The sequence below is a fragment of the Hyperolius riggenbachi genome, chromosome 6 (assembly GCF_040937935.1).
Source record: "Hyperolius riggenbachi isolate aHypRig1 chromosome 6, aHypRig1.pri, whole genome shotgun sequence".
NCBI lineage: Eukaryota > Metazoa > Chordata > Amphibia > Anura > Hyperoliidae > Hyperolius > Hyperolius riggenbachi.
Window position 1 is genome coordinate 242,833,534 of NC_090651.1, and position 16,135 is coordinate 242,849,668.

General features: G+C 48.0%; 1 protein-coding gene across 1 annotated transcript in view; it reads left to right on the plus strand.

Annotated features, from left to right (window-relative positions):
- Nucleotides 1–4,263: 4,263 nt before the first annotated feature.
- The window catches only part of LOC137522699 (L-amino-acid oxidase-like), a 37,143-nt gene continuing 25,271 nt past the window's right edge, over nt 4,264–16,135 (plus strand). The window contains exon 1 of the mRNA XM_068242766.1: nt 4,264–4,434. Within this exon, the coding sequence (XP_068098867.1) occupies nt 4,264–4,434 (171 nt within the window). The remainder of the gene's footprint in view (nt 4,435–16,135) is intronic.

Consider the following 16,135-nt stretch of genomic DNA (forward strand, 5'->3'; position numbering starts at 1 on the left):
TGGGACTATACTAGCTATACTGGTCACTATACTAGCTATACTGGGGCAACTAGCCATACTGGGGCAACTAAACTACCTATACTTGGGCAACTATGCTAGCAATGCAGCTGCACCCCAGAACCCCCCCCCCCCCCGTAACCCGCTGCGCACGACACTGTTCACTAGGTCGTGCACCCCACTCATCACCCCATAACCGCCCCCCCCCCCCCCCCCCCCGGTCCCCGGAGAAAAATTTGGTCAGAAAGCGGTCCCCGGGCCGGAAAAAGTTGGGGACCCCTGCTGTATCTAATTGCCTAATAAAGCTTCTGGATCATTTTACCTCCTGGAGTGTGCGGACGGACTTCATTTGAAAAACTCTTTTAGGCCTTGCTCACATTGCTTTCCAAACGCGTTCGCGTTGGGGTTTTTTTTAGGTAATTTTTTTGTGATTCCCAGTGCTTGGGTGGGCGGTGCGTTTTGTTAAAAGCTGTTTTCCAGAGCAATTTTTTAAATCACTTCCTGACGCAAGTGAGGAAGTGCACTCTTTGACCCGTCAAAAGATTAAATACAATGTATTTATTCTTAAAAACTGGAAAGCAATCACTGCACAAAGCGATTTTGTGAACATTTGTGTTATTCCTATACCTTCCATTGAGGCGGAATCGCCCTGAAAATGGTCCATGCAGCACTTTTCAGATCTGAAAGTGAACAGAACGCCCTAATCTGAACTAGCGCATAGGAAAGCATGGTGTAAGCGTTTTCAGGGAGCGCTTGAAAAAATGAAAAAGCACCTCCAGTGTGAACAAGCCCTTAATAAATATGTTAAGAAAAACAAAAAATTGCTTTCCTAAAACAGAAAGAATTTGCGATAATTCAGGTTGGAGTGAGCTTGAGATGTCTCCCAGAGCACCACTGCTGGATATATGCAAATTAACCATTGTACCCTTAGAAGCTAAACACACCTCCAGAACCGCTGGAATGCAATGATGTGTCAGCTTGTTAAATTGTACAGAGCCATAATAATCCAACATGCATACAGACTGTTTCGGATTGTTTGATCCTCATCAGTGCATGGCATGGATTAATTTGGCTCTATGGAGTAGGGCTTGTAAACCGAGAGGTACAGACTAACCAGCAAGCTCATGGTGACCCAGAACTCATTGGAGTGTGTAAGGGACTACAATGGTCCTAAAAGCCCCCTTACTAAGATGTTAAGAAAAACAAAAAATTGCTTTCCTAAAACAGAAAGAATTTGCGATAATTCAGGTTGGAGTGAGCTTGAGATGTCTCCCAGAGCACCACTGCTGGATATATGCAAATTAACCATTGTGCCCTTAGAAGCTAAACACACCTCCAGAACCGCTGGAATGCAATGATGTGTCAGCTTGTTAAATTGTACAGAGCCATAATAATCCAACATGCATACAGACTGTTTCGGATTGTTTGATCCTCATCAGTGCATGGCATGGATTAATTTGGCTCTATGGAGTAGGGCCCATGCACTGATGAGGATCAAACAATCCGAAACAGTCTGTATGCATGTTGGATTATTATGGCCATGCACTGATGAGGATCAAACAATCCGAAACAGTCTGTATGCATGTTGGATTATTATGGCTCTGTACAATTTAACAAGCTGACACATCATTGCATTCCAGCGGTTCTGGAGGTGTGTTTAGCTTCTAAGGGTACAATGGTTAATTTGCATATATCCAGCAGTGGTGCTCTGGGAGACATCTCAAGCTCACTCCAACCTGAATTATCGCAAATTCTTTCTGTTTTAGGAAAGCAATTTTTTGTTTTTCTTAACATCTTAGTAAGGGGGCTTTTAGGACCATTGTAGTCCCTTACACACTCCAATGAGTTCTGGGTCACCATGAGCTTGCTGGTTAGTCTGTACCTCTCGGTTTACAAGCCCTACTCCATAGAGCCAAATTAATCCATGCCATGCACTGATGAGGATCAAACAATCCGAAACAGTCTGTATGCATGTTGGATTATTATGGCTCTGTACAATTTAACAAGCTGACACATCATTGCATTCCAGCGGTTCTGGAGGTGTGTTTAGCTTCTAAGGGTACAATGGTTAATTTGCATATATCCAGCAGTGGTGCTCTGGGAGACATCTCAAGCTCACTCCAACCTGAATTATCGCAAATTCTTTCTGTTTTAGGAAAGCAATTTTTTGTTTTTCTTAACATCTTAGTAAGGGGGCTTTTAGGACCATTGTAGTCCCTTACACACTCCAATGAGTTCTGGGTCACCATGAGCTTGCTGGTTAGTCTGTACCTCTCGGTTTACAAGCCCTACTCCATAGAGCCAAATTAATCCATGCCATGCACTGATGAGGATCAAACAATCCGAAACAGTCTGTATGCATGTTGGATTATTATGACTCTGTACAATTTAACAAGCTGACACATCATTGCATTCCAGCGGTTCTGGAGGTGTGTTTAGCTTCTAAGGGTACAATGGTTAATTTGCATATATCCAGCAGTGGTGCTCTGGGAGACATCTCAAGCTCACTCCAACCTGAATTATCGCAAATTCTTTCTGTTTTAGGAAAGCAATTTTTTGTTTTTCTTAACATCTTAGTAAGGGGGCTTTTAGGACCATTGTAGTCCCTTACACACTCCAATGAGTTCTGGGTCACCATGAGCTTGCTGGTTAGTCTGTACCTTAATAAATATGTGTTTGTTACAAACTCAGTACTTAAGAACAACATAGGCAGACCTAATGGACTGGGCAGTGTTGGGTAGCATAAGGGTGGTAGTGAATGGGGGAAGGGAAACTGGTTATTTAATCAGCTCCAGCACAACCAAATTACAATAGGGCTTCACAGCTTGCTAAATGCTGCCAGGTATGCTTGCCATTTCTTAAATGTAGTGTTGTCCCATCTCTTGCATCTGCAGCACTATTATGACATAGTAAAATTCAGGAGGGTAGCTGCTTACCCAGAAATCACTGTCCCCTGCAAAACACTGTATGGGGCTCCTATCCACCCGCTGTGTTCCCCCAGCTGTTGTAGAGGAGTACAGGGAGTGCAGTACATTAACAGATTCCAGCTCCCTAGAAATTACTTATAGGCAACCATTTTGCCCCCTAGATAATAGTATTATGTAGCCTTTTTGCTGCCCACTCTCAGATATCAGTATTAGGTGTTCACCTTTGACCACCCCCTCCCCTGTTCCCTAATAATAGTATTAGGTTGAATTTGTGCCCCCAGACATTGTAGAGCAGTGCAGTTCTTGTAATGAGTCTGGACTGCACTCCTCTTTTCTGTTTACTGCAGCTAGATGATGTGCTGCAACATACCTGTAAACAGCTCCCAGGAGTTCCTGCGTGTCACGGGTGCTCTCCTCCTGTTTGCTAACATACATGTATGCATATGTAAACACACTCACCTGTTAAAGTTAGCGAGGCATTCTCTCAGAAGCTAAGCAGTCAGGATCAGACAGCAGAGAGCAGATCACTTGTACAGTGGTGTTTGTGGTGTTTGTGTTGAATCTGGCTTTTTCCCACACCCCAATTTTGACCTTGGACAACGATAGACATATGACTAATACTGGGAATACATAATGAGATTTTTCAGCAGATTTACTGTCCGATCGATTTTCCAATCATTTTTCTGATTGATTTCCATTCACTTCTATGAGAAATTGATAAATAAAAAAAAATAAAAAATCAGATCAGACATGTCAGAAATTATCTATCGAACCATTTATCTGTTAAAAAAAATCTCATGGTGTATTCCCAGCATTATGCTAGGTACACACGATGTGTTTTTTCTGTCAATTTTCCGTTCGATCGATTTTCTATTCAGTTTTCCACTCGATTTCCCACTCGATTCTCTTATCTTTTCTTATCAATTTTAATTCACTTCTATGAGAAATCGAGCGGTAAAACAGTAATATCGGACATGACGGAAATGATCTATCGAACCCATCTATCGAACGCAAAAACGTATCCTGTGTACCTAGCATAAGGTAGGGATTAGACAATGAGCCACTCTCAGGGACAGCTAATGACAAGACTAATACTCTGTAAATAAAATACACATGAATAAAAATGAATAAATAACAAACTGCATCAAATGTTCCTATTAAATCAATAACAGTACGGTGCACAAAATATGGAGATTCTTATCAGCCAATGAATAATCAGAATTATAAGTATTTTTTAATTCTACTTTAATTCACACATGCTTTATGAACTCTGTCTGTCTCTTCAGTGTTTCTCTGCCTAGTGCTTTGGGCAGAGATAGGTGGTGGAAGGAGTGTGAATATGAATCTGTTGGATGAGTGTCTACAAGATCCCCAATATAAGGAATATGAGAATATCCTCAAAAATGGATTGCCTCGTGTCAACAAACAACACCAGAAACATGTTGTGATTGTTGGTGCTGGAATGGCTGGATTATCTGCGGCCAAAACGCTACAAGATGCTGGTCACAGAGTAAGTAGTTGCTATAAGCACACAAACATAATAGATCATTCTTTCTCAATCAGGGTTCCCTGAAATCCCAGGGATCCTTGAGGACTTTGCGGGGCTTCCCAGGCATTTTCTCCTTTCATGATAGTGGTGGGCCAAGAAAGTATAAAAGGTGCCTCTTTGGCTCCTCAGTGTCCTCTTTACTGGTGGTGGGGAGGAATGGGTGGGAGCATAATAGAGCACACTATAATAGGGGTATTGTAAAAAGAAACACTAAACTGGGTTAGCATAAGTAGCACACTAGTAAAAAACACTAGAATTGGAAGACAGTATAATGAGGGGCATTATATAGGAAGTAGTATAATACCGTATTTTTTGGACGATATGATGCTCCGGACCATAAGACGCACCTAGGTTTAGTGGACAAAAACCAGGGAAAAAATGCTAAACCTAGTGCGTCCATGTTCCAGGAGCGTCTTGTGACTCTCCCACCCCCAATCAATAAGTCCCATTGTGCCTTATTTCCCCCTTGTACCTTTTGTGTCTCTCCATGTGTCCTTCTAAGTCCCCATGTGTCCCTCTGCACCCCCCTTGTGTCCTTCTTTATCCCCCCATCCCTTTCAGGCTCCCCTGTGTCCCTCTAAATCCCATTGTGTCCCTCTGCATCCTCCTTGTGTCCCTCTCAGTCCTCCTTGTGTCCCTCTCAGTGCTCCTTGTGTCCCTCTGTGTCCTCCTTGTGTTGCTCTCAGTCCTATTTGTGCCCCTCTCAGTCCTCCTTGTGCCCCTCTCAGTCCTCCTTGTGTACCTCTCAGTGCTCCTTGTGTCCCTCCGAACTCCCTATGTCCCTCTAAACCCCATGTGTCTCTCCGAGTCTCCAATGTGTCCCATTGAGCCCCCCATGTGTCCCTCCGAGCCCCCATGTGTCCTCCCGCATCCCCCTTGTGTCCCTCCAATCATCCCATGTGTCCTTCTGCATCCACCTTGTATCTCTCTGTCTGCCACCATTCACATGCGCTGCCCAGTAAACCACTGCTCTTTTCCTGGCAATGGAGGCAGCACAGTCTTCCCTGAACGTGACTACACAGCGGGTCACATGCACATCGGGGCGCTGTATAGTGACATTGCCGCTCTGCATCCTGGACATGATCGAACACTGCACCGGCAAATTGAAGCAGCACTGCACTACTCGCCATGTGACTTCACAGCAGGTCATGTGCACGCCGCAGCGCCGCACAGAGTGGCCACAGGCCATGTACAGCACCGCACAGATTGGCCACAGGAGGTTGCATCAGGAGCAGGTGTAATGCTGGAGATTACTTTGCACCAGGATGGGGGAGCACAGTACAGGGAGTCCCCAACCACAGACCATAAAATGCACTGACTTTTACTCTTCACTTTGGGGGGGGGGAGGGGGGAGTGCATCTTATGGTCCAAAAAATATGTTAACTGTTATAGGGAAGCACTATAATTGTGGGGGCTATAAGAAACATTAACTAGCGCTACTATGATAGGAAGCACTGTAAGGACGAAACATCAAATTGGGGCTAAACAACAAGGTTATTACAGGGCACAACCACAACACCCTGCCTTCTAAAAAAAAAAATCTCCACTCCTCCCACCGCTAATGCCAGGATTCCTTGAGGTTCAAAAATTATTTGAAGGGTTCCTCCAAGGTCAAAAGATTGATAAAGGATGTATCATTGTGATGATAATGAGGTCTGAAATAACCAAGTCAAAATTCTTGTTTATAGTCTACCTCCAGGTACAAATCTAAAAGTACTATCTAATAATTTAATAATTAGTTTGAACCTTCAAATTGCATCTTATTGCATCTTCAAATTTTGATCAAATTCACGGATGAGACGGTTTTCAGCGTCCTTGGTGTGGCTGCTGCAGTTTTCTTGACTGCGTCATCCCCATTGTTTAGACCAGGGATGTCAAACCGGTCCTTCGAGGGCCAAGATCCTCACACATTTTTGGTACAGCTCAAATTAATTGATGTGTCTGAATCAGGAAAGGTGTGGTCCTTCAGGTAGAACACATTCCTCTCTATCTTAGTTCGTCCTAAACATTGGCATGGATATGGCCCTCAGGCCTGGGGTTCGACACCTGTGGTTAGACTAAAAGAGGAATTACCTCATAGACAGTCAGTTGCACAAGAAGGAACCAGTGTTTGTGGTCCTAGGTTCAAGGTGTTTTACATAAGATTTATTTCAACTGATCAAGAAATGTATGCACACTGACAGAAACAAGTAGGTGGGGGGTTGTCACATTTGTTCTAATAGAGGAAGCTAAAGACAGCACTTGTTTTGGAAGGCAGTCCTTGTTATAATGGAACTGCAAGGTAGGGTGACCAAACACCGTAAAAAAGAAGAACACAGGCAACAAGAGACAACAGGAGCCCAAATGGTATAGTTTGTCACAAGAAAAGTAATGGAAAACAAAAAGAATTGGGATACTCACAAAGCCTGGGTTACTACTGGAGATGTCGCGAACCTCCGATTTTCGGTTCACGAACACCGTTCGCGAACTTCCGCGGAAGGTTCGGTTCGCGTAAAAGTTCGCGAACCGCAATAGACTTCAATGGGGAGGCGAACTTTGAAAAATAGAAAAAATTATGCTGGCCACAAAAGTGATGGAAAAGATGTTTCAAGGGGTCTAACACCTGGAGGGGGGCATGGCGGAGTGGGATACATGCCCAAAGTCCCGGGGAAAAATCTGGATTTGACGCAAAGCAGCGTTTTAAGGGCAGAAATCACATTGAATGCTAAATTGCAGGCCTGAAGTGCTTTAAAACATCTTGCATGGGTATACATCAATCAGGGAGTGTAATTAGAGTTCTGCTTCACACTGACACACCAAACTCTCTGTGTAACGCACCCCAAACAGCTGTTTGCGTAGTGACGGCCGTGCTGGACTGGTGCGCACCGTGGCGAGAGTGTAGGCCGTGGCGGTTTTCAAGCCCATATGGTCGCCAGGCTGTGGTAGTTCAACGATAGAACAACAGTGACTGTCCAGCTGATCAAATTTGGTCTGACCACAATGAAGCAACAACCTTATTATCTTTTGTGTGCCACCCCCACCCGAGACACTCAAATAGCCGGCAGTCATTGCTTCATTGTGATACGCAAGCCCCTTCACTGCGGCAAGGTAATGATCACGAAGGGGGATGGGCACATGTACATGCCTTTTGTTTTTTTGTTGCAGCCGCCCGCAGTGCAGCCAGAAAAATTAGGCAGGCATGTATACGCACCAGAAAAAGTAGTGTAGCGGCCGCTGCTAGCAGCGGCCTTAAAAATTCTGGAATCCGCCTAGAGTCCTGGACCCTGTTGGTGGTGGTGGAGAAGGCAAGCGGCCTGCAGGCAGAGATGCTGTGTGTGGGGACTGACTTAGTCTTCGGTCGTGCAGTAGCCCTCCGTGATCCATTCCTCATTAATTTTGATAAAGGTCAGGTACTGAACACTGTCGTGACTTAGGCGACTTCTCTTCTCAGTGACTATGCCTCCAGCTGCACTGAAGGTCCTTTCTGACAGGACGCTTGCGGCAGGGCAAGAGAGAAGTTGTATGGCAAATTGTGACAGCTCTGGCCACAGGTCAAGCCTGTGCAACCAGTAGTCCAAGGGTTCATCGTCGCTGCGCGCAGTGTCTACATCCTCTACACTCAAGGCCAGGTAGTCGGCTACCTGCCGGTCCAGGCATTGGTGGAGGGTGGATCCGGAAGGACTATGGCGAGGAGTTGGACTAAAGAATGTCCGCATGTCCAACATCACCCTGAGATCGCTGGAGCGTCCTGTCCTTGCCTGCGTGGACTTGGGAGGAGGAGGGTTACTGCCGGTGGTACCTTGATTGCGTTGTGCAGCCACATCACCCTTAAACGCATTGTAAAGCATCATCGACAACTTGTTCTGCAAGTGCTGAATCCTTTCCGCCTTCTGTTGAGTTGGTAAAAGGTCCGCCACTTTGTGCCTGTACCGAGGGTCTAGTAGCGTGGCCACCCAGTACAGGTCATTCGCCTTGAGTTTTTTTATATGGGGGTCCCTCAACAGGCTGGACAACATGAAAGAGGCCATCTGCACAAAGCTGGATGCAGACGTACACTCCATCTCCTCTTGCTCTTCCTCAGTGATGGGACGCAACTCCTCTTCCTCCCCCCAGCCACGAACAATACCACGGGAACGTGGAGCAGCAGAAGCCCCCTGTGACGGCTGCTGCGGTTGTTCTTCTGCCGCCTCTTCCTCCTCCACAGAAACACCTACCTCATCACCATCATCAGAGTCTGAATCCTCTCCTTCCCCACACGACTCCTCTTCTTCCTCCTCCTCCTCCTCCCCCCCCCCCCCCTGTGCTGCCACAGGTGTTGTGGAAACATCGGGTTCGGATGTAAATCGCTCCCATGACTCCTGCTGCCGTAACTGTTCTCGTTCACACTCCTCCAGTCCACAGCTGTATCCACCACTCTACGCATGGCACGCTCCAGGAAGTAGGCGTAGGGGATCAAGTCGCTGATGGTGCCCTCAGCGCGACTCACCAGTTTGGTCACCTACTCAAAGGGCTCCATGACCCTGCATGCATTTCGCATCAGTGTCCAGTTGTTGGGCCACAACATCCCCATCCTCCCAGATTGTGTCCTTGTACTGTAATTATACAGGTACTGGGTGATGGCTTTCTCCTGGTCTAGCAGGCGAGAGAACATCAGCAGGGTGGAATTCCAGCGAGTCGGGCTATCGCAAATCAGGCGTCTCACCGGCAAGTTGTTTCTACGCTGAATGTCCGCAAAGCGTGCCATGGCCGTGTAAGAGTGCCTGAAATGCCCACACAACTTCCTGGCCTGCTTCAGGATGCCCTCTAAGCCTGGGTACTTGGACACAAATCTTTGCACGACCAGATTCAGCATATGTGCTATGCAGGGTACGTGTGTCAGCTTTCCCAAATTCAATGCAGAAATGAGATTGCTGCCGTTGTCACACACCACGTTGCCGATCTCAAGCTTGTGCGGGGTCAGCCATCGCTCCACCTGTTTGTTAAGAGCAGCCAGGAGAGCTGCTCCAGTGTGACTCTCCCCTTTCAGGCAAGACATGTCTAACACTGTGTGACACCGTCGTACCTGGCATGCAGCATAGGCCCTGGGGTGCGGGGGCTTTGTAGCTGGAGAGGAGAGGAGCGGCACCAGCCAAGGAGGAGGATGACGACAGCGAAGAGGTGGTAGCAGGCGGAGAGGAGGTGGCTGGAGGCCTGCCTGCAAGCCATGGAGGTGTGACAAGTCAGTCCGCTGCGCAGCCACGTACTCCCTGCTTGCTGCCATCGGTCACCAGGTTGACCCAATGGGCTGTGTATGTAATGTAGCGGCCCTGCCCGTGCTTGGCAGACCAGGCATCCGTGGTCAGGTGGACCCTTGACCCAACGCTCTTTGCAATAGACGACACCACTTGCCTCTCAGTTTGGGTATGGCCTTTTGTGAAAAATAATTGCGGCCTGGTATCTTCCACTGTGGTGTACCAATGGCCACAAACTTACGGAAAGCCTCCGACTCCACCAGCTTGTATGGTAATAGCTGGCGAGCTAAGAGTTATGCCACGCCAGCTGTCAGACGCCGGGCAAGAGGGTGACTGGCAGACATTTGCTTCTTCCGCTCAAAGACTTCCTTCACGGACAGCTGGGTACTGCTGTGGGTACTGCTGTGGGCAGAGGAGAAGGAACCACTCAAGGGAAGAGGCGGTGTGGAGGAGGGTGGCTGTGAAGGTGCAAGGGAGAAAGCGGATGAAGACGATGCACCTGAAGGAGGAAGAGGAGAAGGAGGGTGGCTTGTCTTTTGGGTGCTGCTTTTCCTCAAGTGTTCTTGCCATAGCTGTTTGTGCCTTCTCTCCAGGTGCCTTTGTAAGGCACTTGTCCCTACGTGAGAGTTGGCCTTTCTACGGCTCAATTTTTGCTGGCAGAGACAACAGATGGCTTTGCTCCGATCTGAGACACACATGTTAAAAAATTTCCAAACCGCCGAGCCCCCCTGGGGTGATGGCGCTACGGTGGCCTCAGCAGCTGACGTTGAAGGGCATGTTGGCTGGCTGGCCATAGCTGGCGATACATGGCACCGGACACTGCCCCCAGCTGTTTCTGAGGATGAGCTTCCTCTGCTTCTATCATGGAGTCGTCTCCTCCTACTCCGCTCTGACTCCCCCTCTGAACTGTCCCCCTGGTCATCTCCTCTACTGGGAACATACGTGGCATCCGTATAATCGTCATCATAATCCTCCTGCCCAGCTTCGCTTTCCTCAGACACCTCCTCAACTGCACCAACTTCAGGTGGTTCATCATCCCCCTCCTCACACGTTACGTCCATACTATCGCCACCTAACTCAGACGTATGAGGTGGTGTACCTGCACCTTCTTCTTGTTGTTGCAGTAGTGGCTGTGAATCAGTGATTTCACCACCAACACCACCAAATAACTCCTGCGAAGTGTCAAATGCAGCGTATGTGGTGCTTGTACTAGCGCTAGTGGCACTGGCTGCGGGAGATGAGGTGTTCTGTGTTAAATAGTCAAGCACGTCCTGATCTTGAGAAGTGATGAGCACGTGCCTTCTTCTGAGCACTGTATTTTGGGCCAGGTCCGCACGAAATCACAGCAACACCACTTCGCACAGACCTGCCGGTGCCTGGTGGCCTTCCTCTGGGTCTGCCTCTACCTCTTCCTCTACCTGGTTTTTCCATTTTGTCCATCTCGGGGGGATGCTAGGTATATGCAGCGAGCTGGGTTCACTCAACACAACAGGTAGTTATATGCAGTGAGGTGGGTTCACTGAACAGTAAAGGTATTTAGATGCAGTGAAGTGGGTTCAATCAACACAACAGGTAGTTAGATGCAGTGAGGTGGGTTCACTGAACAGTAAAGGTACTTAGATGCAGTGAGGTGGGTTCACTCAACACAACAGGTAGTTAGATGCAGTGAGGTGGGTTCACTGAACAGTAAAGGTACTTAGATGCAGTGAGGTGGGTTCACTCAACACAACAGGTAGTTAGATGCAGTGAGGTGGGTTCACTGAACAGTAAAGGTACTTAGATGCAGTGAGGTGGGTTTACTCAACACAACAGGTAGTTAGATGCAGTGAGGTGGGTTCACTGAACAGTAAAGGTACTTAGATGCAGTGAGGTGGGTTCACTCAACACAACAGGTAGTTAGATGCAGTGAGGTGGGTTCACTGAACAGTAAAGGTACTTAGATGCAGTGAGGTGGGTTCACTCAACACAACAGGTAGTTAGATGCAGTGAGGTGGGTTCACTGAACAGTAAAGGTACTTAGATGCAGTGAGGTGGGTTCACTCAACACAACAGGTAGTTAGATGCAGTGAGGTGGGTTCACTGAACAGTAAAGGTACTTAGATGCAGTGAGGTGGGTTCACTAAACACAACAGGTATTTAGATGCAGTGAGGTGGGTTCACTGAACAGTAAAGGTACTTAGATGCAGTGAGGTGGGTTCACTCAACACAACAGGTAGTTAGATGCAGTGAGGTGGGTTCACTGAACAGTAAAGGTACTTAGATGCAATGAGGTGGGTTCACTCAACACAACAGGTAGCTAGATGCAGTGAGCTGGGTTCACTCAACACAAAGCTACGTATATGCAGTGATGAGGCGGGTTAAGTAAACACAACAGGTACTGGGTATATGCAGTACTGGGTAGTACAATGTGCAGCTCCCTGTCACACACAGGTAGTCACTGAATGTGCTGGGCTGCTGGCAGTGGCACACACACTATCAATTAGCAAGGCTGTGCATGCAACAAAAGTGTCAGGTTGACACACAGGAAAAAAAAAAAAGTACAGGATGAGCTCTGAAAAGAGCTGTTGAGGGGTGCTATAAAATCAATAATAATCAGCCAGGAGCAAGCTAAGCAGCCAAGAACCTAACTAATCTGTCCCTAGAAGAACAAGTCTGCAGCAGCTGTCCCTAGTCTGTCTCTAGCAGGCACACGAGTGAGGCTAATGGCCGCCGGAGCCTGCCTTATATAAGGGGGGGTGGGGCTCCAGGGCTTAGTGTAGCCTGAATGGCTACAATGTGCCTGCTGACTGTGATGCAGAGGGTCAAAGTTGACCCTCATAGTGCATTATGGGGCGAATCGAACTTCCGCAAAAGTTCGCCTGTTGCAGGCGAACGCGAACCACCAAAGTTCGCCTGGAACCATTCGCCGGCGAACCGTTCGCTACATCTCTAGTTACTACCACTGAGGAGATTAGGGTAGACAAAAAAGAAAAGAAAAGGGGGTCCCCCCCATATACAAGCAGCACCAGACTAATGATATTCCAAAAATTATAAATCTTTATTATTTTCAAAACCTATCCACAATTCCATAAAAACAATTAAAAAAGGTCACACATTGTGACCACCAGGGTCTCTCGACCATACAGTGTAACATATAGTACAAGAATTCTAAGTTTGATATAATATACCAACTTGCGTATAAGGAATATATATGTAACGATCGGTGGGCGCAGAGAGTATCTGATTACCGGTGATCTGCAGTATCACCGGAAATACAGATATATACCAGATTATAAGTGAACTGCAGTCTCACCGATAATCCGATATACAAACTAACCTCTGATCACCCGAGTAGAGTGTAGTGTTTGGTGTAACTGTAACACTAAGAGGACAAGGCCTCAATGCAGTAAGGAGTACTGCACAGATTCCTTCCGCAGACCTGAGCTCTCCAAGACGGGAGGAGTCAGACTGACAGTAGGAAGGGATATCTGAAAGTGACCCTCAGGAGGAAGGATCGCTAACAGAGCGAGGAACCGCCTCTAACGGTAAGGTCGGTTCTCGAGGTCGGACAAGCCAGGTCGTACACACACGGACAGATAAAGTACAGGATCAGGAGGCAAAGGCAGAGTCAAAGTACAGGCAGGGTTCAGCAACGGGGTATCAGAAATATCGGGTACAAAATCAGGAGGCAGAAGCAGAGTCAAGGAACGAGCCGGGGTTCGGCAACAGAGTATCAGAAATATCGAGGTGCAAGATCTGAGTTCAGGAGGATAGTCAAGGCAGGCAAACGTCATAACAGATAATCACAATCAAACTAGTACTTTAGCTATCAACAGAATCTAGCTTAGTGTAGGATTACAGCTCCAGCTGGTCCCGGCACACTAACGGATCTAACTACGGATCTGGGTGCTCCCACATATGTGAACGCAACGCCAGACAAGGAGCAAGTGAACAACCAGCAGTATATATACTCTAGGACCTTTCCAGGACCTCCCTAATTGCTGGTCCAATGGGAGCAGTGGAATTTGTCAGCTGACCCAGCTGGTCAGCCGACACCCTTCTAACTGCTATTTAAACTCTGCCTCTGTGCTCGCGCGCGTGTAAGTCTGAATCTTGGTGGACTATTAGTCCCAGCCACACCAGTACTGTTTTGCAATGTATCTAATGCGGGGGTCGCCTCTGATGTGGATTCCGCCGTTACCAATGCGGATTCCGCCGCACTGCCCATGCGGCATGCGGCGTTTTTTCCGCGTTGTGACGCCATGCTGGACGCGGAAACAGCCGCCTCACCTCGAGAGACGGCGGCCTTTCCGCGTTTCCTCACAGTACCCCCCTCCCGAGGAGTGGACTCCGGACAACTCCCACCAGGCTTCTCGGGATGTACAGCATGAAATTCCTTCACTAACTCGTCCGCATGCATGCGGTTCCTAGGTACCCATTGCCTCTCCTCAATCCCGTACCCCTTCCAATGTACGAGGTACTGTACCGAGTTCTGTACAGTACGTGAATCTATGATCTTCTCCACTTCGTACTCGGGTTGGGCATCCACCAACACGGGAGGAGGAGGAGTAGGACCCACCTGGACTGCTGGTTTAAGAAGGGACACGTGGAAGGACCTCACCCCCCGCATGCTGGTGGGAAGGTCAATGGAATAAGTAACATTATTAATCTTCTTGGTCACGGAAAATGGGCCCACAAACCTGGGACCCAGTTTGGCAGATGGCTGCTTCAGGGTCAAGTGACGTGTGGACACCCAGACTAGATCCCCTGGCCGAAACTTCCATTCCACGGACCGTCTCTTATCTGCTTGACCCTTCTGACTCTGGAACGCCTTCTGTAAATTCCCCTTAACAATTCCCCAATTGTCCCTGAGTGATCTCTGCCAATCTTCCAGTGCTGGAAATGGAGACGAGACAACTGGAAAAGGGGAAAATTTGGGTGACCTCCCTGTTACAATCTGAAATGGGGAAAACCCAGACGAGGAATTCTTTAAATTATTTTGAGCGAATTCCGCGAAGGGCAAAAATTTCACCCAGTCACTCTGCGCCTCAGCAACGTAGCATCTCAGAAATTGCTCCAGGGATTGGTTAATGCGTTCTGTCTGCCCATTGGTCTGTGGGTGGTAGCCTGACGAGAAAGACAATTTCATGCCCATTTGGTGGCAAAATGCCCTCCAGAATCCAGACACAAACTGGACTCCCCTATCAGACACGATGTCTTCCGGAATGCCATGCAGCCGGAAGATGTGAATGATAAACAATTCAGCCAGTTCTTGAGCCGAGGGGAGTCCTTTCAGGGGCACAAAATGGGCCATTTTGCTAAACCGATCGACTACCACCCAAATGACCGACATGCCTTCAGACCTGGGCAATTCCCCCACAAAATCCATGGACAAGTGGGTCCATGGCTCACTCGGGGTGGGCAAAGGCTGCAACCTTCCTACAGGTGCCAGCCGGGAGGGCTTACTCTGGGCGCACACCGCACACTCCCTAACATACTCCTTGCAATCTGTTGCCAAGGAAGGCCACCAAGCACACCTGGCAATCAGATCCTGCGTTCTGGCAGCTCCAGGATGACCAGCATTCTTATGGGCGTGAAAGAGTTGCAGAACCTGTAACCGGAATGGTAATGGTATGAACAAGACCCCTTCGGGTTTCCCTTCAGGAACCTCCTGCTGAAAGGGACCCAAGATCTCTGTCCACTCTTTCCAAGACTCCGTGGCGGCTAACACCAGTTTCTGCGGAATGATGGATTCAGGAGTGGGAGGCTGTGCTGTCTCAGGTTCGAAACACCTGGAGAGGGCATCTGCCTTGATGTTTTTGCTACCTGGAGTGTATGTGATTATAAACCTGAATCTCGTAAAAAACAAGGACCACCGGGCCTGACGGGGACTAAGCCTCTTAGCCCCCTCGATGTACTCCAAGTTCTTGTGGTCTGTGTAAACAGTGATCGTGTGCTCTGCCCCCTCCAACCAGTGGCGCCACTCCTCAAATGCCAATTTAATGGCCAGGAGCTCTCTGTTGCCTATATCGTAGTTTCTCTCCGCCGGAGAGAACCTACGGGAAAAGTACGCACAGGGGTGTAGTCTTCCCTGTAACCCTGATCGCTGAGACAGCACAGCCCCTACCCCGACCTCCGAGGCATCAACCTCAACAATGAACGGATAGGCGGTGTCGACATGTCTCAGGATTGGTGCGGAACAAAACAATTTTTTCAGACTAGAAAATGCATTCTGAGCCTCCGGAGCGGAGACCAGTGGGTAGTATCTGCCCCCTTTTTTGTGAGACTGGTAAGGGGTGCAATGATCGTGGAGTACCCTTTTATAAACCTCCTATAATAATTTGCAAAACCCAGGAATCTCTGGAGGGCTTTCAGGCCCACAGGTTGCGGCCATTCTAGGACAGCTGTGACTTTAGCAGGGTCCATTGACAGACCTGAGGTAGAAATCACATACCCCAGAAACGTGACGGATG